The following is a 26,766-nucleotide window of genomic DNA, read 5'->3' on the forward strand; positions in this document are numbered from 1 at the left end:
AACAGGTAGGTTTCTTCCTATAGGTCTACAATAACTAAAAAAGTAGTCAGCTACCTGGATCTTTGAGTGTCCCGAGAAAATCTTTATTACTCTGGACTAAATGGTCTGCTTTATTTTTCTATTTGGATCTGAATGCTGATATTTGAAGGAAGTTCTCGCCAGTATCTAAAAAACATCTACTGTATCTACAACACGGGTATTGAAATTTAATTAAAAAGTAATACAATGATGTAGTGTAGTCGACTATGTGGGGGAACATGCATTTATGTTTCAGACATGCATAAATATGTGAGAGAATCTCAAGATATTTCAGTTTAGAAACAATCATCCAACGTCGCGCGTCGGTTTGTATCCTTTGATTGGATAAACAAATTCTAATCTAACATCAACTTTAACCTCACGCGTTAAATTAAATATCAATATTATTATTATTATGTGATCACATTCATTTATGGCGTTTCTTTAATATCCATTATTTATACAAATTTGCGATTTCTAAAATGTCGGTGTACATTTTATTAATAAATGTTTTGTTATTGAACCATTTTCTTATAGTGAAAGTTCAGGGAGGTTTTCGGTCAAAAAGAGAAGATATTGAAACAGAAAATACTGTGATAGAAGTTTTCCATGACTGCAAATGTGTGAATTACTATCAGTGCGATGCTAATAATAGAGTGATTACAAATGGTGAAAATTTAATTGACGTAAGGTAACTAACTATATTACATTAATTTATTTTAATATCTAGAAAACCATTAAAGAGATTAAAAAGGTAATCCAATCATTATTATTCTTCTCTTTGCCTTTATCATTATGCGGCGTGAGCATCCCTAATTGCATTTCTCCATAAGTTTCTATCTGGGTCATATCAACATCAATCATCTTCACCGACATGTCCTGCCTAAGGGTCTCCCCAGGTCTTCTTTGGTCTTCCTCTGCTACTCATTCCAGGGACCCTCAGATCAGCAATTCCTCCTATAGGGTGATTAACGTCTTGACGTTGGACATGACCAAACTATCTTAACTTGTGCTCTCCCCTCTCCCATCTTAACATAAATTTCTGTCACCCCTAGACTTCCCCTAATATAATTATTCTTAATTTAATTCTTGTTTTTTCACTCCACTCATCCACCTAAGCATTCTCCTTTCCGTCACATGCATTCGTTGTTCTTCTTTCTTTTTAACTGTGCAACTTATTCAGTTCGATACATCATAGTAGGTTTATGGCTGTTTTACAGAATTTTTCCCTCAGATTCATTGGGATTTTTCTATGAAACAACACACCCACTCGCTTTCTTCCACTTCATCCATCTAACCTTAATTTTACTGCATGCATCTTCATCTATTTCTCCAATACTATGTGATACAGATCCTAGGTACTTGAAACTATTACTTTCCACAATCATTTCATCATTCAAAGACATAATTTTATTTGTATTAACTCCATCTTTCAATGAACATTTCAATTACTATGTTTTTGTCCTACTAAGTTTAAATCTTTTTCCTGAAATATTTGTCTCCACTGTTCCAGTTGTTGTTCTAACTCGCGTTCACTATTTCCTACTAACACTACATCATCATCATACATTAAGTACCAAGGAGTGTACCTGTAGTTTCACTGTTATATGATCCAAAACTAATCAGAATAAATAAGGACCCAGCATAGTCTCTTGGTCAAATCCTACTTTCACATTGAAATTTATCAGTCTCTATCATCTGTCCTAACATAAGCTATTAATTCCTCATAGATTTCTCTCACAATCTTTGCATATTCACCGGAAATTCCTTTCATATTAAGTGCCCACCACAGAATCTCTTGAGTAACTATCATAATATGATTATACTTTTTCGAGATCAATGAATACCATATAAACATTTGTTCCTTTATTCCTGTATTTTTCTACCAACTGCCTTATAAAGTAAATTGCATCTATTGTTGATCTGGTCTGCATGACGCCAACTGATTACTGGATATTTCGGTTTCTTTACGTATCCGTCTATCATTTCTACTCTGTCCCAGATTTTCATGGTGTGGCTAAGTAGTTTTATGACCTTGTAGTTTGTACATTGTTTGTATATCTCCCTTGTTTTTGTAAACATGTTCTAATATATTGGTTTTCTATTAGTGTGGAATTTATCCAAATTCCATGATTGCATTCAATAAACCTGTTAGGCAATTTGTTGCTGCCTCTCCTAATGCTCTTCACACTGCTGTTACTATCTCCATTAACTCAATTGTTGTTTTTGTTAAATTCTTCATTTAATAAACAGTCAAAGTACTTTTCCATCTCTTTTTGACATCCTTTTCGTAAACTAGTATTTTATTATTTTCATCTCGGATACATCTAATTTGATTAAATCTTTGCCTTCCTTGCTCTATGTATGTTTGGCTATTTTATATATATTTGTTTCACCTTCCGTGGTATCAAGTTGATTGTATAGATTTGTCTTCTGCTTTAGCTTTTGCTACTGCTACTTTTGCTTCCTTTTTGGCGACCATATAGTCTTGAAGATCTGTATCCGACCTATTTTCTTGTCAATTTTTATATAATTTTCCCTTATCTTATTACTTCTCTTGTACTGCATTTGACCACTACAAAGTCTCTTTATTCTCAAACTTATTTACTGACATTTTTCCAAATATTTCCAAAGCAGTATATCTAAGGATCTTTTCTTTTTAATCTTTTAATATCCAATACTTGATTTTTTGCAATCCTCTCCGATATTTTTTTAGTTTCGTTTTTTTACTTCCATGTCTAGTCAAAGCATAGCAACTTATGTTTTGGCTTACTGTCTCACTAACTATTACCTTGCAGTCCTTATATTCATGTATATCTTCTTTTCTTATCATGAAAATAATCTATTTGGGAGTGATTTTGACCACTTTTGTATGTAATAGGTTGAGTTTTTTTTCTTTTGAAAGAATGTGTTAATAATCGCCATATCTAATGCTGTCGCTAATTCAATCAAATCATCTCCAGATTAATTTCTAGTTCCAAAGCCTAGTTCTCAATGTTTTGCTTCATATCATGTCTTGAATTGGCCAACATGTATATTAAAATCACCTGTTATTCCATAAAAAAGATTTTCTAAAGTCGACTATTTCTGAAAGAGTGAATTCATTCCATACGTGTGCAGCATACTGTACAGGGTGTCCCAAATTGGTATGTTTTGCAGTGTATACTGAAAACTAGAGGAGATAGAAAAAAAGTAGCTAAGATGTCATGACTTCTTTTTTCGTTAAAGTAACGATTGTCCAATCAAATCATCAATAGATCCTCACATTATCGAGATACTGGGCGATTATTGAAAAATGTCGAAAACGACAGGGTTACAGATCATCTTTATTAAGAAAAATTTTAAAAAACTTTATAGGAACTTTTGATAGATATATTATGGACGGATTCAGTGGCGTACAAAAAATTTTTTTAGGGGGTCTCGCTAAGGAAATATAAACCATACTTATGTTTTTTTAAATGGGACACCCTGTATATTTTGACATTTTTCGTTTACCTTTTTAATTCTCTTTCATCTGATATGACATACCGTATATCTATTTTCAGTTGTTGGAGCTAATGTGCAAATAAATTTTTTATAGTTGACGTCAGGTTAAAGGCACTTAAAAATAAAACACTCGGTAAATAAAAATAAAATCAATCAACTTAAAAAATAGGAATAACAAATTTACCAACAACAAAAACTACTTAACTACAAGAATTAATTTTACAAAAATAATAACATTAACATAAACCAACAAACAACAATAATAAACAACGTAACAACTATAATTAATTTTACAAAAATATGAAAATTATAATAAATGTTCAAAATACTCCCCGTTTTGTTGTAATAATAATTGACACCTTCTTCTTACAGATCTTACACAATTGAGTATATGCACTGGTTTTATTTTTCTAAATGCTTGATGAATGCTTTGTAATAATTCTTCCTTGGTGTTAAATTCAGTTTTATAAATATTGTTTTTTAAAAATCCCCAAATAAAAAAATCAGGAGGATTTAGTTCTGGTGAACGGGGGGGGGGGGCACCTAACAGGACCATAAGTTCCAATCCACTGATTAGGAAATTTTTCATTTAAATAATCTCCAACGAATTCTGCGTTATGGGCAGGTGCTCCATCTTGTTGGAACCAAAATGTATTCCGATCAGCCAAATATTCCTCATCAAAAATGTCATTTAAATTCGTTTCTAGGATATCTACATATCCGGCAGCAGTTAGTTTATCGTCAAATACGTGATAAACTAATTTATTATGCTTGACAAAACAACTAACGTTAAAACCGAATCTGCCTTGCCTCCTGATCCCTTGAACTAAGTAGGAATTTGAGTCATTCCAATATAGTTCATTGTGTCGGTTAAAGATTCCTGAACTGGATATGCGAGCTTCATCGCTAAATATTACCTTTGAATAAAAATTTGGATTTTCATTACATTTTTCTATATACCATTCTGCAAACTGTATCCTTCTCAAATAATCGTTAGGATACAATTTTTGTCGGACAGATGTACGATAAGGCCTAAATTTATGTTTCTTTAAAATTCTCCCAGCACTTGTCTTTGGAATACCTATTTCCTTCTCAATTTGACGTAAAGAAGTTTTATGGTATGCGTGTATATAACCCAACGTATTTAAAACTCTCACTTCATTATTTTTTTCATACTGACGCCGTGGTTTTACGAAACATCCATACTGTAATAAATTTGAATCAAGCTTTTTAAAAATTCTCTTGTCTGGTTGCCTTCTTTCTGGATATCGTTGAAAATATAATTCAGATGCAGCAAGAACATTCTTTTGACATTCAATATATGCCAAATGCATATCGTATTTTTCATAATTTTCAAAATTCATGTTTTTGTTGACAATACTTTAGTGACAATATTAACTCTGACAGATAACCCAGATGACACATGTTTTGTTTTATTTTCCATGCCAACATTACCAAAGCCTACTCGATGAAATGAACATTCTTACAAGATGTAACAATATGCCATTTTAGACAGAAAGTATAAAAGACAATAATAATATATGTATTGGGTCAAAAAATTATAAATGGAAACGAAAAAGGTAATAAAATACAGTGTATTCTATTTCGTGATAATTTTATTTATAAAATATGGAATCAACAATTTAAAAATAAAAATTCACTTTGAACCAATAATAAGCAGTTAAGTATTTACTTTATTTTCAAGTTAGGTAGGTACTGATTTTATTTTAATAAATAAATTTAATAAAACTGTCAAGAATTGGTACTCTAATATTAAAATGTTAAAATACGTTACCGAGTGTTTTATTTTTAATTGCCTTTAACCTGACGTCAACTATAAACAATTTATTTGCACAGTAGCTCCAACAACTGAAAATAGATATATGATATGTCATATCAGATGAAAGAGAATTAAAAAGGTAAACGAAAAATGTCAAAATATACAGGGTGTCCCATTAAAAAAAAACATAAGTATGGTTTATATTTCCTTAGAAAGACCCCCTAAAAAATTTTTTTGTACGCCAATGAATCCGTCCATAATATATCTATCAAAAGTTCCTATAAAGTTTTTTAAAATTTTTCTTAATAAAGAAGATCTGTAACCCTGTCGTTTTCGACATTTTTCAATAATCGCCCAGTATCTCGATAATGTGAGGAGCTATTCATGATTTGATTGGGCAATCGTTACTTTAACGAAAAAAGAAGTCATGACATCTTAACTACTTTTTTTCTATCTCCTCTAGTTTTCGGTATACACTGCAAAACATACCAATTTGGGACACACTGTACAGTACGTGGAATGCACATTTTTTATAAAAAATGAGCACGAATTTATTTAAATTTTTAAAGCAAAAACAAATTATTTCTTTGATTATTATTTTTATCATGTTGTTAGGTAGAAATTATATTCACTACCTTTAGTTAATTTCAGCTTATTAAAGATAAATGAAACATCAAGATTTTAAAATAATTATGATAGAAAAAATGTAATTAAACAATATAAAAACGTAGTAAATAGGAATTATTCTCAAGAATTACGTCAGAATAATAATTTATGTTTTTCTCCAAACATTTATTTTTATTTGTTTAAATAAAATGTTTTATAATAATATGAACTAAAAAATCATAAAAATAATTTTCAAACAAAGTTAAAGTCTTAAATAATGAACTGTAATATATTACATTAAGAAAAAAATATAAAAAACTAATCTCATTTCTTCTTATATACGATATACACTTATATTTATATTTTCGTATATTATATGTTTTTTAATTTCATATTTCGTAAGTATATATTTATACTTTTGTCTTGTCTTTATTAATTTTAAGACCTAACCTATTTTAAGAAAACTTTAATGATTTCTAACTCTACTCTTCGCAGGCAATCTAGCATTTCTTGTCACCACTAGTACCGTTACTTCATGGACCCATCCTTCTAAAGTTATTCCCATGGCACGTTCAGCACAAATATTGAATAAGTAAGGTAACAACACGAATCTTTATGCTCTTTTCTCTGCTCTGAATTGGCGTGAGAACTGATCTAGTCCTTCTTCTTCAATCTGTGTGCCACCACTTCTGGACAAAGCCCTCCCCATGACTTCTCCATTCTTCTCTGTTTTGTGCTATTTGGTGCCCATTTCTCCCCATTTTTGCTTTGATGTCGCCCAGCCATCGTTTTTGTGGTCTTCCTCTACTACTGTGCTCACATGGTCCCCAATGTACAATGTTTCTCGTCCACCTTCCGATGCTTTGTCGTGCAACGTGACCTACCCAGTTCCATATAGTCCTATTGTTGCCATATTTGACTGGTACAGATTTTTAATGTCATCAGGTGTATATGTGCACCCATCTCTATTATTCATCGAGTATTTTGTCTCGTATGTCTCTTCTTACCTGTGTTAAATGGCCATCTCTATTGTTATAGATCATCTATCTCTCTTTAGCTAAGAGATGAATGGAGAGCGTTCCAGCAATTACCTGTAGGGCTATCGTCGATGTAGTCCGATACGCACTTACTACTCTGAGAAGGGGCTTTCTTTGTGCTCTCGTTATCATGTCTTTATATTTCGTCATTCTTAGGACATCAATCCATATGAAAGCCCCGTAACGGATAGTAGAATATATTATTTCCAGGTACATCTCTCTTTTTTGGATACTTGGCCCGCCTAAATTAGGCATAATTTTCGTTAGGGCTGCTGTTCTTTGCTCCGCCTTCTGGAGAACATTTGTAACATGTTTCGTAAATCGAAGAATGAATTTAGGTTTATGTCCAAATATTTAGCACAGTTCGTACGCTCTATTATAATGCCGTTTAATTCAAATCTAAAGTTCGGTCGATCTCTCGGCCCTTTTAGTATTAGTCTAATGAAATAAAAAAAAGTCAAAATGTAAATTCGTACAGGTTAAAACAAATTTTATATCAAAGTTTAGGTGGGTACAAAAGATATTTTCAAGAAAGTATCCAAATCATACAAGGGGATCATTGTTTAAATAATTAAAAAGGGGTCATTTTTGCAAAAAAATACATTTTTAACTGCTGAGGTAATCTACTTATCGATGAAGGTCTATGGGATTTTTTTCTGCAAAGTTGAAGAGAAAATATTTTACATGAGGCTTACTAAATTAAATTTGACCTCCTATTTATTTAAATAATTGTATATAAAACTTTAAAAACAAATTTGCAAAAAAATATTTTTAGCGTTTTAAATAAGCACTATAAAATATCCTTTTTTACAGACTAAGTTGCACTATGTTACCAGTATTAAGCAGAAAAAAATTGGTCAAAAAATATTTAATATTTTTTGAGATATTGAATTTGTTTATTAAATGTTACTATATTTTCAATTGCAAAAACGCGGTTGTTGCCAAAGAAATATTCACCTGCTTAACATCTCATTATTTTTATTTTTATGTATATTTTCGATAAATGTATTGATAAATTCAAATTTGAATTAAACTCCCCCCGAAAATGGCATTTTAAAATTATTCAAATTTGTTTATAAATTTTTTTTTAGTAACGTCGCGGGGATTAAATATTTTGAAATGCCGTTTCGATAATTGGGTTCCTGAGAATTTTTTACTAATTATCAAAATTTTTTTGTCGTTTTTTCTTCTTCTTTTTTTTTCTTGGAGTTAAATTACTACGGGCCCTTTTAGGGTTAAATTTTATTAGGAATGTCAAATCTCTGAGTTGTAGATTCTAGACCTAAAAATATTAAGATTTAACTAAAATCTCTTAAATAAAATGTGGCTACTTACTGAGCTACAGGGTGTTTTATTTAAATATTTAAAAATTATTTTTACCAAGTACTTTAAAACTATTTGACGTATCCTTATCATACTTGGCAGAAAGTGTAGCTATTATACACCCTACTAAATTGTGATTAATAAACGTTTCTAGCTAGTGCCAGAGGTGTACGACAGGGGATAGTAAATGATTGACCCTTCCCAAGTTCTACGCCACTGAGTGAATTACTATTTTAGCGAAATTTTTCGATTCTCCAATACTTTGTATGTAAATAACTTTATTGGTATCGATAAAGTCATCAGTTTGAGAGATATTGGAAGTTTAAAATGAATGAATGGATGAATCAAAATAACTATGCCGTTTCATTTTTAACGTCCAATATCTCGAAAACTAATGACTTAATCTTACCAGTAAAGAGTATATTATTTACATAGAAAGTATTAGAGGATCGAAAAATTTCGCTAAAATAGTAATTCCCTCAGTGGCGTAGAATTTGAGAAGGGTCAACGGTTAACTATCCCCTGTCGTATGCCTCTGGTAGTAAAATAAAATAAAAATAATAAGATTTAATACAGGTGAATACTTATTTGGCAACAACCGCGTTTTTGCAATTGAAAATAGAGTAACATTTAATAAACAAATTCAATATCTCAAAAAATATTAAATATTTTCGGACCAATTTTTTTTTTTGTTTAATACTGATAACATAGCACAACTTTTTCTGTAAAATAAGATATTTTATAGTGCTTATTTAAAACGCTAAAAATAATTTTTTGCAAATTTGTTTTTAAAGATTTATGTATAATTATTTAAATAAATAGGGGGTCAAATTTAATTTTGTAAGTCTTATGTGAAAAATTTGCCCTTCAGCTTTGCAGAAAACAATCCTATACACCTTCATTAGTAATTGAATGACCTCAGCAGTTAAAAAAGTAAGTTTTTTTGCAAAAATGACCCCTTTTTAATTATTTAAACAATGATCCCCTTGTATGATTTGGATACTTTCTTGAAAATATCTTTTGTACCCACCTAAACTTTGATATACAATTTGTTTCAACCTGTACGAATTTACATTTTGATGTACATGTAGTGTAATTTTATTTTACTAGACTATATCACAATTTCTGTTTTACTGCTTGCCAACGCTAGGTCATTACTCACCATCCACCTGTTGTTTTCTGCACTCTTTCTTCTTTCTTCTATGCCCCGATCAATACGTGATTCAATTAATATCGCAAGATCATCAGCGTATGCTATAGACTAGACGTTATATCTCTTCCGATTGACTAATATGACCTGGCCATTTTGATTTTAACTACCTGTATGTTGATAATATTTAAATTTATATTTTAATGATATCTTTCAGAATGGGTGGAAACGTTGCTAAACCAGGGAACATGACCAGAATTCAATGCAAAGGAGGCACATTCGAAGGAGAGTTGATCTGCTGTAAAGTTATTAATGGCACTGAAGGCAGTACTGAGAAAGTAATTCCGGATACAGACCATGATAATACCACTGTAGATCCAACGCATCAAACTCAGTGTGGAAATTGTGGAACTCAGAGAACCAAAATTAACGTCAGAATTATAGTTGATGAAGACAGTGAGGAAGAAATCAATCCACTGGATGGAGAATTTCCATGGATTACACCTATTTACAGAAAAAATAAACAAGGGAAATGGTATTTTTACGCCAGCGGAACGCTCATACATCCCAAAGTTATTTTGACAGCTAATCACTTATTCAATAGGTACGATATTGTTGAACATTTATTATTTTCCAAAAATTTAATTAATTAATAATAAATTTAATTAGCAACTTCGTCAATGACTAAATTTAATTATCTCAGTAGTTCACTCAAATTATGTAAGTACATTATATTTTGACCCCCACTTATTTTCCTTAATTTCGGGAATACAAAAAAAAGTTTCAAATAAAAGTTGTATTATTTTATCTGAACCGACCAACAGTGTAGCAACAGACCAAATTTTGTATACAGGGAGTGCCCAATAAAATGCATCTTCAATATTTCAAATGGAACACCCTATATTTTTTTATAGTTTTGAGTAGCCCTGCATTTCCTGATTACAAATATATAACATAGTGTAGCATTAGTTTTGTTCTATAATGGTATGGTACTACAAAAGGGTAACCATAGGCTATGCAACTGACATTTCAAAATGAAACAATTATTATTGTATTATAAACTGTCAGTCCTCATACCGAAATGGGTTATACTGCAGATGAAAAAGTAGATATATTCTCAATTTATGTAAAAAATAATAAAAACAAGCAAGCGGCAAGAAGAGAATATAGGCTGATTTATCCAGATCGACAGACTCCTTCTGCAAATACATTTTTATATATTTATCGTCATGTCATAAATGAAAAAATGTTTGAACGGAAGAAACGTACTATCGTAGGGAATGATGATGATGATCTTAATACTTTGCTTTACTTTGAAGGTAAAAATTAAATACTTAAATAATAGATTAAATCCATAATAACATTTTTATTTTAGAAAATTCCGAAACTAGTCTAAACAATGCTACTAATGCATTAGAGAAAAGCCGTGCGACAATACATAGAAAAGCACAACTATTAATTCACTTCATAGTAATATTGAGTTTACAATAGAAACAGAACAGAATAAGTCCATAAACTTTCTAGACGTAACAATTACCAGACTACACAACAAACATGAGATCTCCGTCTATCATAAACCTACCCATACTGACACAACTATACACAATTCATCATACCATCCTACACAACACAAATTAGAAGCCTACCGTAGCATGATACATAGACTGACAGAAATTCCCATGTCAAAAAATAACTTCGAGATAGAACTGAGCATCATTAAAGAAATAGCAGTAAACAATGGCTATAACGAACAAACAATTAACAAAATTTTAAACCAAAAACTCCATAAGAAAGCCCTGAAATTAGTCTATCCACCACCACAGAAAGAACCCAGTACTTTCTGCTCTATCACATATACTGGCAAGATAACAACAAAAATAGCCAGATACATAAAAAAGAAAGGAATAACACCAGCTTTCAGAACTAACAACTTAAGCAAATATATTAAGAACAATAAGGGCCGAAAGAGAAAACAACTACAAAGTGGTGTTTACAAACTAACTTGTGGTGACTGTCCGAAAACTTACATCGGTCAAACTGGCAGAACCTTTGACAAACGGATAGCAGAACACAAACGAGCTTTCAACAATAGAAAAACAGACACTTCTACATACGCACTTCACCTTCTAGATCAGCGGTCGGGGAACTTTTTTAATCATTACCCCAAAATATTTTTGTGCAAGTTTATATTATCCCATGGCGAATAGCAAAAAAAAAACGAAATCGCCTCTTTTTAGCATCTTTCATATTATAGCCCCCCATGATAATTTTGAAAAGAAAACAATAACTAAAAATTTAATTTAAACACCATTTATTCAATTTATCAATGTAATACCTAGTAATACAAATACATAACGGTAATAATAGTAATATAAGTAATATACTAATATATATAACAAATTGAAACCCATTGGGTTACAATTGAGGGTTGACAATTTAGGGCACTGTAACAAATTATAATAATAATTATAATGGTGGTACAAACAAAAATTAGAATTAAAAAAATTAGAAAAAAAAAAGAATAGTTGTTTCATGTTCGATACAATTGCTTCAACATTAGGACTTTTTGATGTAAGAGTGATTGGAATACAGTCTTCGGCGTTTAATCGATTTCTGTTCTTCGTTTTTATGTTAATTAGAGTGAAAAAGCCTTGTTCGTACAAATATGTTGTTCCAAATGGCAGCAATTTTTTAACCGTCTCTTCATGTGCAATTTTGAAAGCCTTTGCAGCTTTTGACATCCAAAAAGACGACAGATTTGGTTTACTCTCAAATTGAATACGTGCTTCAGTATTAGATCGAAGTTCAAGAATTGCTTCTGCCGAACCTGAAGGTTCTTCTGGTATCATAGCAATTTCACATTTAAAAGGATCTACAATCCAACTGACAGTACGTGTATCAAGATCTGGAAAGTAATCTGAAAACCGCTTTCTGAGTTTGATAAGATGTACCGTAATTTGGGGTAACTTGAGACACTTTTTAACTTAAACCTGAAGTTTATTACATACCGAGAAAAAATTAATGTTCAAAAACTATTTGAAAACATTAGTCGCATAGGTAACTATGATATGTTTATAGAATATTTCTGTTTATTTTGTCGTAAGTAGTTTTTTCAATTTTTTTATGTCTGTCTCAAGTTACACACTAGAATGGGGTAACTAGAGACAGCCGTATAAATTCAACAAGTGACTCAAATTACGCCTTGATAGAGCAACTTGGGACACCGAAAATATAATTATAAAGTGTTATGGTAAATTGAGACATTCAGAATATTTTTTGGGTTAATAAAAAAGACAGAGAGCTCAAAACTTTTATTTAAAAACAATTAATTACAGCAATTTTAGTTCGGGTACTGAAAAAATACCTTTATTATTTAGGGCTTTAGGCGGTTTAATACCACCTACAATGTCCTGTCAGCAATAATACAGTTCATCCTTAGGTTTGGGCCATTTCCAGTTTCCCGTGAAGTCTTTGTCATTGCACTTATTATTGCGCCTTTACTGTCAATCTTCTCAATTACCCCAGGATAAAAATTTGAGTCGTAACTAACTATGACAAAGCATCCAACTTGTTTAGTTATTGCCGTTATTGGCTGCAGAGGATGTTTTTCTTGATGAGAGTAAATATTATCCTGGTCATTAGTCTCTTCAGTAATATTGTCTTCAATCTTGTCAATCTGTTTTGCTTGAAAAGAATCCCAGTCATCATCCGAACTGTCGTCAAATACAACCTCATTGCAACTGTCTTCGTCACTTTCACTAGACATAATTTACTTGGCTTTTGCCTTTTCTTACTGGATGATGGTTTTTCTTTATTTTTTTCCATTAATTGGCTTCTTTTCTTTTTTTCTGGCTTTGGTTTGTCTTCCAAAATTACTATATCCTCTTCACAGATTCCTCTACCAGCAGGAACATTCAATTTCTTTTTCTTTTGTTTTCTTAAACCATCTGTCTCTTTCCTTCTACATTCTTCTAAATATTCTTGAAATGTAGTTACCCAGGCAACAGTATTCTCACTTTCTTTGCCATCCTCTGCTGCCTGTTTACTTGGAAGCCTCTTCAAGACCTCTCCTCGATTTAGTGGAATTAATCCTGCTCCTTTAAATCCACTTATTACGTTTTGTGAAAGATTTTTCTCTCCCATTACCTCCAGACATTTTTTTAATAAACGAGGAAATGTATCTTTTGGCACAGTTCCACGATTTTTTGTTTTCCAAGAATCTAAAGTTTCACGCCACTTAATTTTAAGTGGGCGGAAAAATGCGACATCTAACGGCTGAGTAAGTCCAGTGCTATTTGGGGGAAGTAGGATGAAGATTATGTTGTTTTTTTTTACATTCCTCTATTATATATGGGGATATATGGCTCGCCAAATTATCCCCAATCATTACTTTTTTCTCTTCTTTATCTTGCTTCGAGAAATAAGGCAAGGCAATTTTTCGAAACCAATCTTCGAATATCTCCAAAGTGAACCACCCACTCTTACTTCTATTATAAACTGTCCCCTTAGGGCCATGTTCGGTCCAGGTATTATAAAGATTCTCAGCTTTGTATGTTACATATGGAGGGAGAAGTGTCCCGTCTCCGGCAGCGGCAAACATTACAGACGTACTTGACTTAGAAAAATCAATAATCCTTTCAGGATGTCGACACCCTCTTCTAACAACAACTTTTTTACGACCAGGGTCGTCTGTCATATCTGTTTCATCATAATTAATGACAGAATGAGAAAGAACTCCCAACATTGACTGATTTAACTCATCAAAGTAAATATTTATGGCGTTATGGTCGACTTTGACTCGAGATCTCTTTATGTTTTGGCACATTTTATTACTCAAAGTGTTCTGGTGACGCTTCAAGAAAGACATGACAAAATCTCTACCTGGCACATTTTATTACTCAAAGTGTTCTGGTGACGCTTCAAGAAAGGCATGTTGTTTTTAAATCTATGTTCATTTCTTCCAGAACGGTCGAGGAATGCTTTGACAATGAGTCTAATATCGTATAGTGTGAGAGGAAAGCCCCAATCCCCAGCTGAACATAGACACATTACTAAAGCATTTTGGTCAACTTCATTTAAAACAAATGGTCTACCGACCTTTCCTGTGTTCTTTCCATTTATTGCTCTATTTATAGAACATCGTGGTATTCCAAATTTTTCTTCGGCTTTCCTCAAAGAAATCCCGGACCTAACAGCTTCCACTGCTTTATGAAGTTGCTCCTCCGAGAAATTTCGGTATTTTCTAGATCCCAAAATTCTTTTTTGGGTTCGAACGATACCTGAGCCTGAAACAATATTGAAAAAATGGTAAGGACATAGGTAAGTAGGTAGGTAGGTAAGTAGGTGGGTTAGAAACTAGTTTTTACAGTATCTAATTTGTGGTGGGGTAACTTGAGACAGTTGTCTCAAGTTGACCAACCAAGGTCAGGCTGAGAATTCATATTTTATAGCAGCCATAAACTTCGCAACGCCGCAATGAAATTTACGACACACCAATATTAATATTAGAGGTTACGTTTTCTACAACAATTGCTTGTTTTCGGATATTAGTCATAGAATTATTATATAAGTTATGTACTATATGAAATTTGGCAGTTTTACAGTTGACGTTTATTAAAAAATTATCAACTTACCTTAGATAAGACAAAAGAATTTAATTACTAACGGTCAACAACCACAAGTTTGCTACCTTTTGCTATCAAAACCACACTAACAATGTTAACCGGGATGCCAAATCGACGAAAAATAATAGTGTCTCCAAATTGTCTCAAGTAACCCTATCGTCTCAAGTTACCCCAAATTACGGTATCACAATTGTATCCTTGATGTCAGCAATAGTAATATTTTCGCAATCTTCCAAAAACAAAGCTAACCTTGAAAAATAAGCTATCTTGTTCTGTCTCCAATATTGTAGCTTTAATCCAAACGCTTACACTATTTCTCTTGCTGAAATGATATTAATTTTCTTTCCTTGCAATTCTTTGTTTAATACTCGTATATTTATACTCTCAAAAATGTCCGCTAAATATGCGAGATATGCAACCCAGGAAGCAAGGGCGGATCCAGGGAGGGGGCCATGGGGGCCATGGCCCCCTCCGAGAATAAAAAAAATATAAATTTAAATATTTGCAGTTCAAATGTTTTCAGTTTCAAACACATATGTACAGTGCGGTGGAATAAGTGTTGCCCCCCCCCTATTAACTTGTTTATTTTAAGAATATAAGCAAAACGCTCGGACAGGTCGATTTTTAAACTAACCATAGTATATTATAGCCTCAACGTTTCGAACTTTACGCGATCCCTCTTCAGGTGACAGCCATAACTTTGATTTTTTTAAATGGTAAAGTACATCATGTGACACCTCATTTAACAGCTTTTGAAATACTGATTTCAAAAATGTATAATACTTTAATCCTTTTTGAGATCGTAGGCGCAAAATTTCGGTCGAACTCTTTTTAAACGCATTTATTTTTTTTGAATTCTGAGAAAACTAATAAGTATTTTTGAAAAATTTAAACGCAGAATGAAAGATTAGATTATTACCGATGGCTGACAGTCCCTTAAAATAAACAAAAAGTTTCTATTGAATGATATATTTGAAATTAAAAATAACACTAAATTTTCTCTTTTTTCACCACTGTGACTTATTAAAATAAACATTATAGAAGTTCTTAGGGATTTTGGACCATCGAGAATACTGTAATATTTCATTCTGCGTTTAAATTTTTCAAAAATATTTATTAGTTTTTTCAGGATTCGAAAAAAATGATTGCATTTAGAAAGAATTCGACCGAAATTTTGCGCCTACGCTCTCAAACAGGATTAAAGTATTATATATTTTTGAAATCAGTATTTTAAGAGCTTTTAAATGAGGTGTCACATGATCTACTTTCCCGTTTAAAAAATCAAAGTTATGGCTGTCACCTGAAGAGGAATCGCGTAAAGTTCGAAACGTTGATGCTATAATATACTATGGTTAGTTTAAAAATCGACCTATCCGAGCGTTTTGCTTATATTCTTAAAATAAACAAGTTAACATGGGGGCAACACTTATTCCACCGCACTGTATGTATATACAAAACAGGGGATAAATATATCTTCTGGACTAGAATTGAACAAAAGCAGTAACGAAAGCTTTAAGAATGACATAGGATGTTGTGTAAATCAAAATGTTGATAATTTTACAAAGTGCCAATGGTTAGAACGACCTTGGCAGCCATCAAATTCGTATCAATTTCTATACTCTGTACATATAAAGAACAAAAAAAATGAAGCGTTACTTGGACAAAGGAGTTAATTGGTACTTTCGCACATTCAAAAAGGATTGTTTTGCAAGTATTGCGTTTTATTTTTCTAATGAAAAATATGGCCATAATAAAGATGATGACAGCCCAAAGCCTTGTCACGAAACCTGTAACATCTTTTGCCAAAGTAATGGGCAACGACGGAGCGATACAATCATATGAAAAAAAACATCAATCAGACCATAATGAGTGCCTTCAGGTTGAGCTACATTTTCTACAAAGTTTTCTCAACCCGCAAAAGTCAGTCATTAACCAGATATACTCTCAGAGGTCTAAACAGATACAAGAAAATAGAGAAAGACTATGACCAAGAGTAGAGTCGATAGTGTTCTTAGATCGACGAAATATTCCTGCCTTCTGCTTCTGGACAAAGATGCTGGATCTAACAATGAGGGGAATTGTGAAGGTTTAAAATCGCATCAGGAGCGACTCTTCAACAACACCTATCCACACATTAGTAGCACCAGTCAAAATCGATTGATAACATGTTGTAGTGAAGAAATAATTGAACAAATAATGCATCAGGTTCAAGGTGCAAATTATTACTCTGTCATATTTGACGAAACGACCGACGTATCTAACGTGAAACAGCTCTCTGTAAATTTGAGATACATACACAATAACAACATTCGTGAAGATTGTGGTCAATTGGTTCATTGGCGCTTATGAGAACATAAAAATAATTAGTGAAAATCAAGAAAGAGGAGAAGAACAAGGCCTGGCACGAGAATCATTGGAAAAAATAGTATTAAACTTGTTAAAAGAACTGCACTTGGATCTGAAGAAATGTGTAGGAATCGGTACTGACTTTAATAATAATATTTTAATAACGATAAGTTTTAAATGACCTTGTGGCAATTAAAAGTGTGTTAAAAGTGCCTTAAAACTCACCATTGTAACCCTACTTTTTAAAAATTACCCCCAGACCCCCGGTACCTCCTCCCAAAAAAAGTTCATGGCCCCTCCCGAAAATCGGTCCTGGATCCGCCCTTGCCAGGAAGAGTTTTTAAACTTATCTGCGAGAATATTTTTTTGATCAACCATACTTACTTAAGCCGTCCTCTTGTACCTTACGGTGTCGAGGTAAGTGGAGAAATCAGACGTCTCCATGCCTTTCGGTCAGTAGCTAGTCTTTCTGCTTCTCTCCACCCAATATTCCTTTTTACTTGATCAACCATAAAAATTTCAACTTCAGTTTTGAGAATCCATACTCGATTTAGTACATTTCCGCGAGAGAGCCACCTTACTTCTGTATAATAAAGTAGGTCCGTATATTCAGCTTCTCCGTCCTGACATAATTCACGAAATAGACGCATGTTTAGTACATGTCCCTTGATAAAATTTACAATCTTGATGACATCATGCATAACGACTTCCAGTGTAGGTTCTAAATATTTGACCATACGATGGACCATTATCATGCAGTGGGTAACTTCAATATTTGGGTTATTTTTTTTACGAAAGCCGAAAAACCATTAATATGACCCAGCATAGTTGGAGCTCCATCCAAAGATACAGAAATACCGTTTTCCCATTTTAAACTTTACGCATTGAAGTATTCATTTACTTTATTGTAGACATCAATTCCACGAGATCTTAACTCGAGAGGAGAACAAAACAGCAATTCCTCTTCAAAATTATCTGCACCTTTGTAGCGAGCATATACCATTAGCTGTGAATTGCTACTAAAATCAGTTGTCTCATCAAGCTGAATAGCAAAATATTTAGCCTATTTAATTCGAAAATAACCTGTTCCTTCACATTTTCTGCTAATATAGAAATTCGTTCTTTCACAATTCTCGCAGAGAACAGCACTGAATTCAGTTTCTTCGCTTCTTTTTGACCACACATCATCTCTGCCACTTTTACATCAGCTGGTTTAACCAAATGAGCAATCAACTAGGCTACTCAATAGCCCTTGATGGTGAACGCTGATCAAATGTACCAAACAAGTTGCTATTCAATCTCTGTCTTTTAACAGATATTTCTAAATTTGCAAAGTATTCTCGCGGTTTGGAAGACAGGTGTGAATTCAAATTATCTAAATGTTTCTTCAATTGACTTTTTTTTGAAAGATTCTGAAGTCAGTACCTGCATACATACAACACACTGTGGTTTAGTTGTACCCTTGTCTTCTATTTGTGTAAAGTTAAAGGAGACTTTAAATTAAACTAGGCTTTAACTAATTCATTATGTATTGATTAAAGCCTCTTTTAACTTTATTATAAAAGGTTTATAAAATAGCAAATTAAAAATACATATATACTTTTTACTCACAAAAGTTTCATTTTTACCCCCAAAAATTTCATTTTTACCCCACTTGGGGTAATTTACCCCGGTTCCCCGACCGCTGTTCTAGATCATAATCATTCTTTTAATGAACAGTTTCAAATTCTGCATATTCAAAATAAAGGCCTTAAGCTATCTTTATTAGAATCTATGGAAATTAATAAATTAAAAAATACAGACATAATTCTTAATGACCAACTCGAGACAAACAGCTCCCCACTCCTCAACCTCTTCAGTTAAAGACTTTTAAAAGGACAAACCCATAGTAATCTAAATGAGAAAGGCACTCTGCCGAAACAGCTGTAGTCACATCGTTGTAATAAATTTTGTGGAAGTATAGAAAACAAATGTTTTCAGTGTTTTATTGTTATATAAAATGAACTTCCATCAAGTAACGGTCGAATTCATCAACTATTTAAAGTAATTTCTACTTTCATAAAACGTTCCGAGTAACTTTCCCATGCAAATTCCCAAGAATTCCCGAATATAAAGCATTCAAAATATGTTTCTATCCACCGAAAACTTTTACCCAGGAAATCCTGGTTAGCAAACATTCAAAAGGTGATCTGAGCTACCTAATAGAAATTTCGAAGAAATTTCCCTTGACTTCTGATTTCTGATAGGCGAGGCATTGATAATTTGAATCTAGTCACTCAGTCAGTATCAATTGAATCGCTTATATTGTATAAAGGGAATAAGTCCATTTATGTACGAAATTAAAGTGAGATATACATTTTTTTAAACGAACGTCGACGGATTGATGAGTCTATAAAAGAAATTTTTATCTCTCACCATACGCGAATTATATCGCACGATAAAATTTTTGTTGAATGTATAAAGCGTGACCCGTCAAAATAGCTCGGTCAAAACAGCCCCGTCAAAAAAGCCCCGTCAAAATAGCCCGAACACAAAATAGCCTCGACGAAATAGCCCGCAAACAAAATAGCCCCGACAAAATAGATCGCACACAAAATAGCCCCGGTCAAAACAGCCCCGGCTAAAATAGCCCCGGCTAAAACAGCCTCTTATAAACAATTACATAATTATTTATACAAGGTGTCCAAAAACTTTTTTTAATTTAAATTATTTGACAAAAAGGAAGAATGTATTTAATTTTACTGTTGCCCGAAAACAGAAAAAAAATGTTTATATCATAAATTAACATTGATTTTCGCTTAACTTAAATGTTCAAACTTGAAAGAGGCAGGAAAGAGAGGACTCGAGTTCTCTGAAAAGACAATTTTTATTTAATGTGGTTAAGATAAACATCTGAATAGAGGGTAATTACCATTTTCGAAAAAATGTATTTTTAAGGAATTATTTCATGATGAATTCTGAAGGGAGCTTTTTTTTTCGGGGCTATTTTGTCGGGGCTATTATGTCGGGGCTATTTTGTCGGCGGGCTATTATTCCGCGGCTATTTTGTCTGCAGGCTATTTTGTCGGAGCTATTTTGTGTGCGGGATATTATGTCGGGGCTATTTTGTCGGAGCTTTTTTGACGGGGCCATTTTGACGGGGTACCGTATAAAGGGAACTAATCCGCGACTGATTACCTTTATACAATAATTCTTGTGGTTCTCAAAATTAGGTATTGTGGACATATACCCTTTATACAATAAGCGCTTCAATTGAGATTAAAAAGTAGCTGGCTGCTTTTTTGTTTCTTCTTCTTCTTCAAGCACCATCTCCGCGACGGAGGTCGGCAATCATCATAGCTATTCTGACTTTGTAGGCGGCTGCTCTGAATAGTTCAATTGATGTACATCCGTACCATTCTCTTAGGTTGCGCAGCCACGATATTCTGCGTCTCCCTATGCTGCTCTTTCCTTGAATCTTTCCCTGCATAATGAGTCGGAGCAAGTTTTACCTCTCTCCACGTGTAATGTATCGGAGATATTCTAATTTTCTGGTTTTGATTATGGTTTTATTAGTTTTATTATTATTATTATTTGGTGATTATTTATACTATTTATAACAATTTCATCATAGGAAACATGCCAATAACTTCAAAGTAATCCTAACTGGTAACATAGAACTAACTAACGTTGGAAATAATGTTAATAACGAGCGGAACGTGGCAGAAATAGTAAACCATCCAAAGTATTATGCAGGTGCCCTTTACAATGATGGTGCTCTATTGATCTTGGATAAACCTTTCGAATCTACGAATACAAATTCGATAAACACCCTGTGTTTGCCACCTGATAATCTTAACATCAATTCTCTGGGCAGATGTCTCGTGGCAGGATGGGGAAACGGATCCGAGGAAGCAGGTAATATGAGTTTATTTTTATAATTTTTTGAAACAGTTTAGACGAATGAAGTAAAAACAGACGTACTCGCAATCATTTATTGTTTAACTTCTGACGACTGGTTTCGCTCTCTATAATATGCAGAACATCATCAAGTCAACGGTTACAACTAAACTAAATGATGCCGCTACAAGAAGCTATTTCTGTAGTCATCAATAATGGTAGGGGAGCCCAAGCGGGGATTTTTACAGTTACTAGAGCGCGTCAGATTATCATATGGGGAGAAACCTGGTACATTGCAGCTGTACCTCTACCATATATTGGCTCTTAACACAGGGGAGTTCGTTAAGGGACCGTTCAAGTATTATGTAACGTAAGTGGGAGGGGGGGTCAAAAATTGCGTTACGCAATAGTTAAACGCCCATTAGAGTGCGTTACGTAGGGGGAAAGGGGGGTCAAAAATCTTCGAAAATCGCGCTACGTCATACTTGAATGTTCCCTAAAGGGGGCCCGAAAAAAAAATATATCCATAAAAAAACTCGACATTGTCAGATTAAGATAAGGTAAGTTAAGTACATGCAAGAGTGTATATTTCAAAAATCTGACGATTTGGGTCGGGTGTAAGGAAATAGGTGAGTCCTAAAATTTCACAGGAAAAAAGCGAATATTTCGCGAAATGAATGACAGATCGAAAAATTAAAAAATATGTGCTCAATATTTTTTAAAAATCTATCGAATGATACTAAACACGACTTTCCACTGAGAGGGGTGGGGGGTAAATTTAATATTTTAAATACGAATCCCGCGATATTTCGCGAAATGAACATCAAATCGAAAAACTGTAAAATACACTTATTCAATATTTTTAAAAAATTTATCGAATGGCACCAAACACGGCCCCCCACGGAGGTTGGGTGGGGGGTTACTTTAAAATCTTAAATAGGAGCCCCCAATTTTTTATTGCAAATTTGGATTCCTTACGTAAAAATAAATAGCTTTTATTCGAAACATTTTTTCGAATTATGGATAGATGGCGTTATAATCGGAAAGAACGATTGTTGGAAATGGAAAATTAAATTAAAAATGGCAAGCGCCCACTAAAATGGAAAACTTTACTTAACTTTTTTTGGTTTTAGGACCTACTCTTCACAACCCAATAAGTCACCACAACGCTCGAGTGACTGCACATTTAGCATACTTTGCTCCCCTACAATAACATGATTTATTGCTCAAATTATCCTAATGGGGGTATGATTGGATTAGAAAAGTGGCGAAAGACAACCAACAAATCTGTGTTTGCTATTTTCTCTGTGAAATGGAATAGAAAGTGATGTCACGTATTTAATTTTTAATATGTAACGGTTTTAATGTTTTATTTATATTTATTAAAGGATTTCTATTTATTTATGTGTTGATGAGTGTAAGACTGACAACGTTTGGATCAGAAGAGGTTATATCTGAAATAGGTGTTAATTCTGATTATGCAATTGTAACCAAAATGTTAAGGTTATTGCTCCTATATAGATGTTCTTAGGCTAGAAGCAGTGGTCGTAAGAAGGAAGAAATAGTTAGATATATACCACTAGCCATTGCTTCTAGCCTAAGAACATCTAGGAGCAATGACCTTAACATTTTGTTTACAATTATATAACCAGAGTTAACACCAATTTCAGATATTAACTGATCCAAGTGATATTTTGATCCAAACGTTGTCAGTCTTACACTCATAAACACATATAGTACGATACAACCCTTCTAAAATGAACGGTTATAAAGTTACGGAGGTAGTATAGTATAATTGGTCCAAAAAAAGGCCTAACCCAGACATCCAAAGTAAAAGTTTTCCTCCAACACCAAATTGTTCTATATGGTCCACATATTGTTCAGTAAAAAGTTACACCATTTTGAGCGTCTGGTTTGGGGGGGAGATGGGGGAGAAGTCGGTAAATTAATAGTTTTTTATGTTTTTCGTCAATATTTCTAGAACTATGCTTTAACGTAAACAATGTTCTATTCAAAAATGATCTACATATAATTTAAAACAAAAAAGGTTCTATACATAATTGTTATAAAATCAACGGTTCCAGAGTTCCAGCTGTTACGGAGGGTGAAAAGCAGTGCCGGATTAACCAATAGGCAAAGTAGGCAGGTGCCTAGGGGCCTCGGCCCCAAAGGGGCCCCACAGGGCCCAAAATGAAAAAATAATTAGATTTAAATAAAAATTATAAATCTTATTATGTTGAAAATGTCAAATATCGCGCAATACCATAAAAGTGATGGTGGACATATAAAACTACATTACATTGCCATACTTTTGTTCACATGGGAAGCCTATGTTGCGAGAATATGTCGCTAATGAATGCCGTTTGGTAGAAATAACAGTACTGCCTATCAGTCTCCACAGTTTCTTAGAAAAGTAGTAAGAACAAGAGCAACAAATGAGTCAGCGGCCCCTCGCTACGCCCTCCTTCATTACCCATGCTTTTCACTACATGTAGGGCAAATACAATGGTCTCCAGGCTCATTTATCTAAGATTAACAAACTTGCAATTTACATTATTGTACCACACACTCGCTTTAGTTGGAGTAAGTGCTGTTAAAAGTTGCGTTGGACCCGTTGGAACAATATCGTATTTTGGATTTGTTCAGTCCGTGTACAACTTTTTTTCAGCCTCTACCCACCGTTGGGAAGCTACGATCAAATGCTTCAATAAAACTCTACTAAGCGATCCCATTCGCCACGATCTAAACCTTGTCCTTAAAAGAACAAGCTGCATTAGATGGACTGACTGCAAGGGATGATGCAACAAGGGCAACAAAGGTAACAATACCTTCAAATGTGCCCTTCATACTCTTGCTGACGACCCTCATTAGAAAGCTAAAAGAGTTCATGGGGCTAAGTGTTTGTTGAAAGAGCTGTAAAAACAGAAACATTATAATAATGAATGAGTTTTGGGCAGTAACTTTAGAACTCATCAACACTGTCAGTAAATCATTACAGAGAGAAGAGATTGAACCTAAAACTGAAGTTCAGCTTCTAAAATGACTTTTGGAGTTCTTAAAATCCCAAAGAGATAATTTTGCTTACTACGAGCAGAAGTTCTGCGATCTACAATACTCTGAATATACCGACGACAGCAAACAAACGCGAGCAAGAAAACTACATTTTGATGATGCTAATTCCAATGACGTTTTTCTACAGGGTGGACAAAAATTAAAGGTTGAACCGAATCTACCAATTTTGGATAAGCTAATTATTGAGCTTAGTTGTCAGTTGACAGCGTATGAGTCAGTAACTCAGTAGTTATATGGTGTTTTGTGTGTTTTTCCAAAACTGAGTGATACTCAAATAAAGGGATGTGCTTCAAAACTACATGAAAACTATACTGATTATATTGAAGTTTCGAAATTTGTCAGTAGTTTGTATGATTTATCTTACGCTAATGATTACAAAGCCAACAGACGAACGATCATTTTAAAAAATGAAAATTATTAAAAACTGTCATGGTTCGACAGTGGCACAAAATAGACTTAACTAGCATTTCCCTCAATTATTATGGCCATTGAGAATGATGTGCCCGAAAATTTTCAAGTTCAAGATATTTTAAGTAGTTTTGATTCTATGAAACTCAGTAAAGTTGCTTTAAATGTAATTATAAGGCTTTGAAAACTCAAACTAAATTTAATTCATAATTATTTATTATTACATAATTATGTAATAAGTAATATGTAGTATTTTATTCAACGAGAATGTAATGATGAGTATTACTCACGATGATGAAGTTTGGAACACGAGCCGAAGGCGAGTGACGTTATTCATCAGAGTGAGTAATAGCCATTACATGTGAGTAGAATACTATAATTTTTCTACGCCTTCCTTTTTTTCTTCATTATTAGAAAAATTATTATACTTTAAAACGAATCATTCGTTTATTGACAACTACAAACTTATATAACAAAAAAAAACTAAAATAATTTTTTATTGCAAAATTTAAGCAAAATTATATAAATAAACAATTTCTTGACTATTTCTTTGTTTTATTTCTTCTAGCAACACGTTTTACAAAATGAAACAAAAATTTAAGTTTAAATCTACAAAATGTCCACTAATATATCAAAGGAATACCTCTCGGAAATGGGTTATCCGAGGTTTTGGAGGGAAAAGAAAAAGCTTCTTAAGGGCCTCCTAGATTGGGTTGCCTAGGGGCCTTAAGATTCTTAATCCGGGACTGGTGAAAAGTGTAGTTTTTCGATACTTTTTATATTTATTGGGCAATTTATATTATTACTGATGAAAGAAATTTTCCAACAGGATTGTATTTTGTAAATAAAATTTGCTATTTCAGTGGCCGATGGTATGTTAGCGATAAGCCCTTTCAGGCCTTTTTAGTGATAGGTAGTTGAAGAGATTACAATATATTTTATTAATTTTAGGTCATATAATAAAATATTATATTTCTTTTTAGGTACACGAATTTTGAAAAAAGTTGACTTACCAATTGTCCCAATCGATAAATGTCAAGAACAGCTCCGCAAATCCAGGATGGGTGAAGATTATATTCTCCACGAGTCATTCATGTGTGCAGGTGGAGAGAAAAACAAAGATGCCTGCAAGGGAGATGGAGGAAGTCCTTTGATGTGTTTACATCCTGGACAAACTAATAGATATTTTGTTATGGGGATAGTTTCGTGGGGTATGGGTTGTGGAATCGAAAATGTTCCTGGTATTTATGCCAGTGCCGTTAAATTGAAACCTTGGGTATTAGAAGAACTGAAAAAAAGAAATTTAATGTTATAGGTTTCTGTATTTTATATTTTATAATATACTCTTTTTTCACATTTATGCTGACTTTTTATTGATGCTAAAATATATTAAAAATAAAACTGCACATTGCCGATCTCAATCTTGGTTGGGAAAAGGGGGTGAACAAACAAGACGGTCTTTTAGCACTATACGTAGGTATGTATACGTGATACTCAATTGATATACCTATATGTCTAATAATCGCACATCACAGCTTGCACATTTTGATTAAGGTCCTTTCTTAATGAGGAATTAATGTATGAGTCGGCTATGTCTGAATCAAAACCTAAAAATTTTTACCTGAAGAAAAACGAGTAAGATATTAAGGTATGTTTTGTCCTGATTTAGCCATACGGCTCACACTCCCTCTTAGGGGAAAATTGACTCATTCCAGATACCTACGGTATCAAAAGGATTGAGCTCTGGTGGGACTCTTTCCGTGTTATCGAGCCCTAGGTGACCTGAAATGCAGGTGTATCTCCCAAAAATTTTCGTAAACTTCTGGCCGTCGCGAATAGTACAGCTTTCTGCATGGTCTTATAAAAATGTTCATTCAGACACAGCTTTTTTATGCTTTCGAGGAGGGTCTTCGGAATGACTCCAGTAGTAGACATAATAATCGGTATCGTCTGGGTACTTTGCATTCTCCATTGCCTTCGTATTTGAATTTTCAGATCTCCGTACTTGGCGATCTTTTCAGTAAATTTACTACGTAG

General features: G+C 33.3%; 1 protein-coding gene across 1 annotated transcript; it reads left to right on the forward strand.

The window, feature by feature from the left end:
• Window positions 1-309: 309 nt before the first annotated feature.
• On the forward strand, window positions 310-26,087 carry LOC126881148 (phenoloxidase-activating factor 2-like). The gene is made up of 4 exons (XM_050645217.1): window positions 310-709; window positions 9,618-10,004; window positions 20,984-21,267; window positions 25,713-26,087. Exons 1-4 carry the CDS (start codon window positions 501-503, stop codon window positions 26,042-26,044), a joined length of 1,212 nt encoding a protein of 403 aa, XP_050501174.1. The 5' UTR covers window positions 310-500; the 3' UTR covers window positions 26,045-26,087.
• The last annotated feature ends 679 nt before the right edge of the window (window positions 26,088-26,766 follow it).

The sequence above is a fragment of the Diabrotica virgifera genome, chromosome 3 (assembly GCF_917563875.1).
Source record: "Diabrotica virgifera virgifera chromosome 3, PGI_DIABVI_V3a".
Lineage (NCBI taxonomy): Eukaryota > Metazoa > Arthropoda > Insecta > Coleoptera > Chrysomelidae > Diabrotica > Diabrotica virgifera.

Bases quoted from the DNA above. Each gene is read 5' to 3' on its own strand.
- LOC126881148 (XM_050645217.1), top strand. From the start codon at position 501: ATGTCGGTGTACATTTTATTAATAAATGTTTTGTTATTGAACCATTTT. The intron at 10,005-20,983 runs GTACGATATTGT...ATTTCATCATAG, and splicing joins GCTAATCACTTATTCAATAG to GAAACATGCCAATAACTTCA. The intron at 21,268-25,712 runs GTAATATGAGTT...ATTTCTTTTTAG, and splicing joins AAACGGATCCGAGGAAGCAG to GTACACGAATTTTGAAAAAA.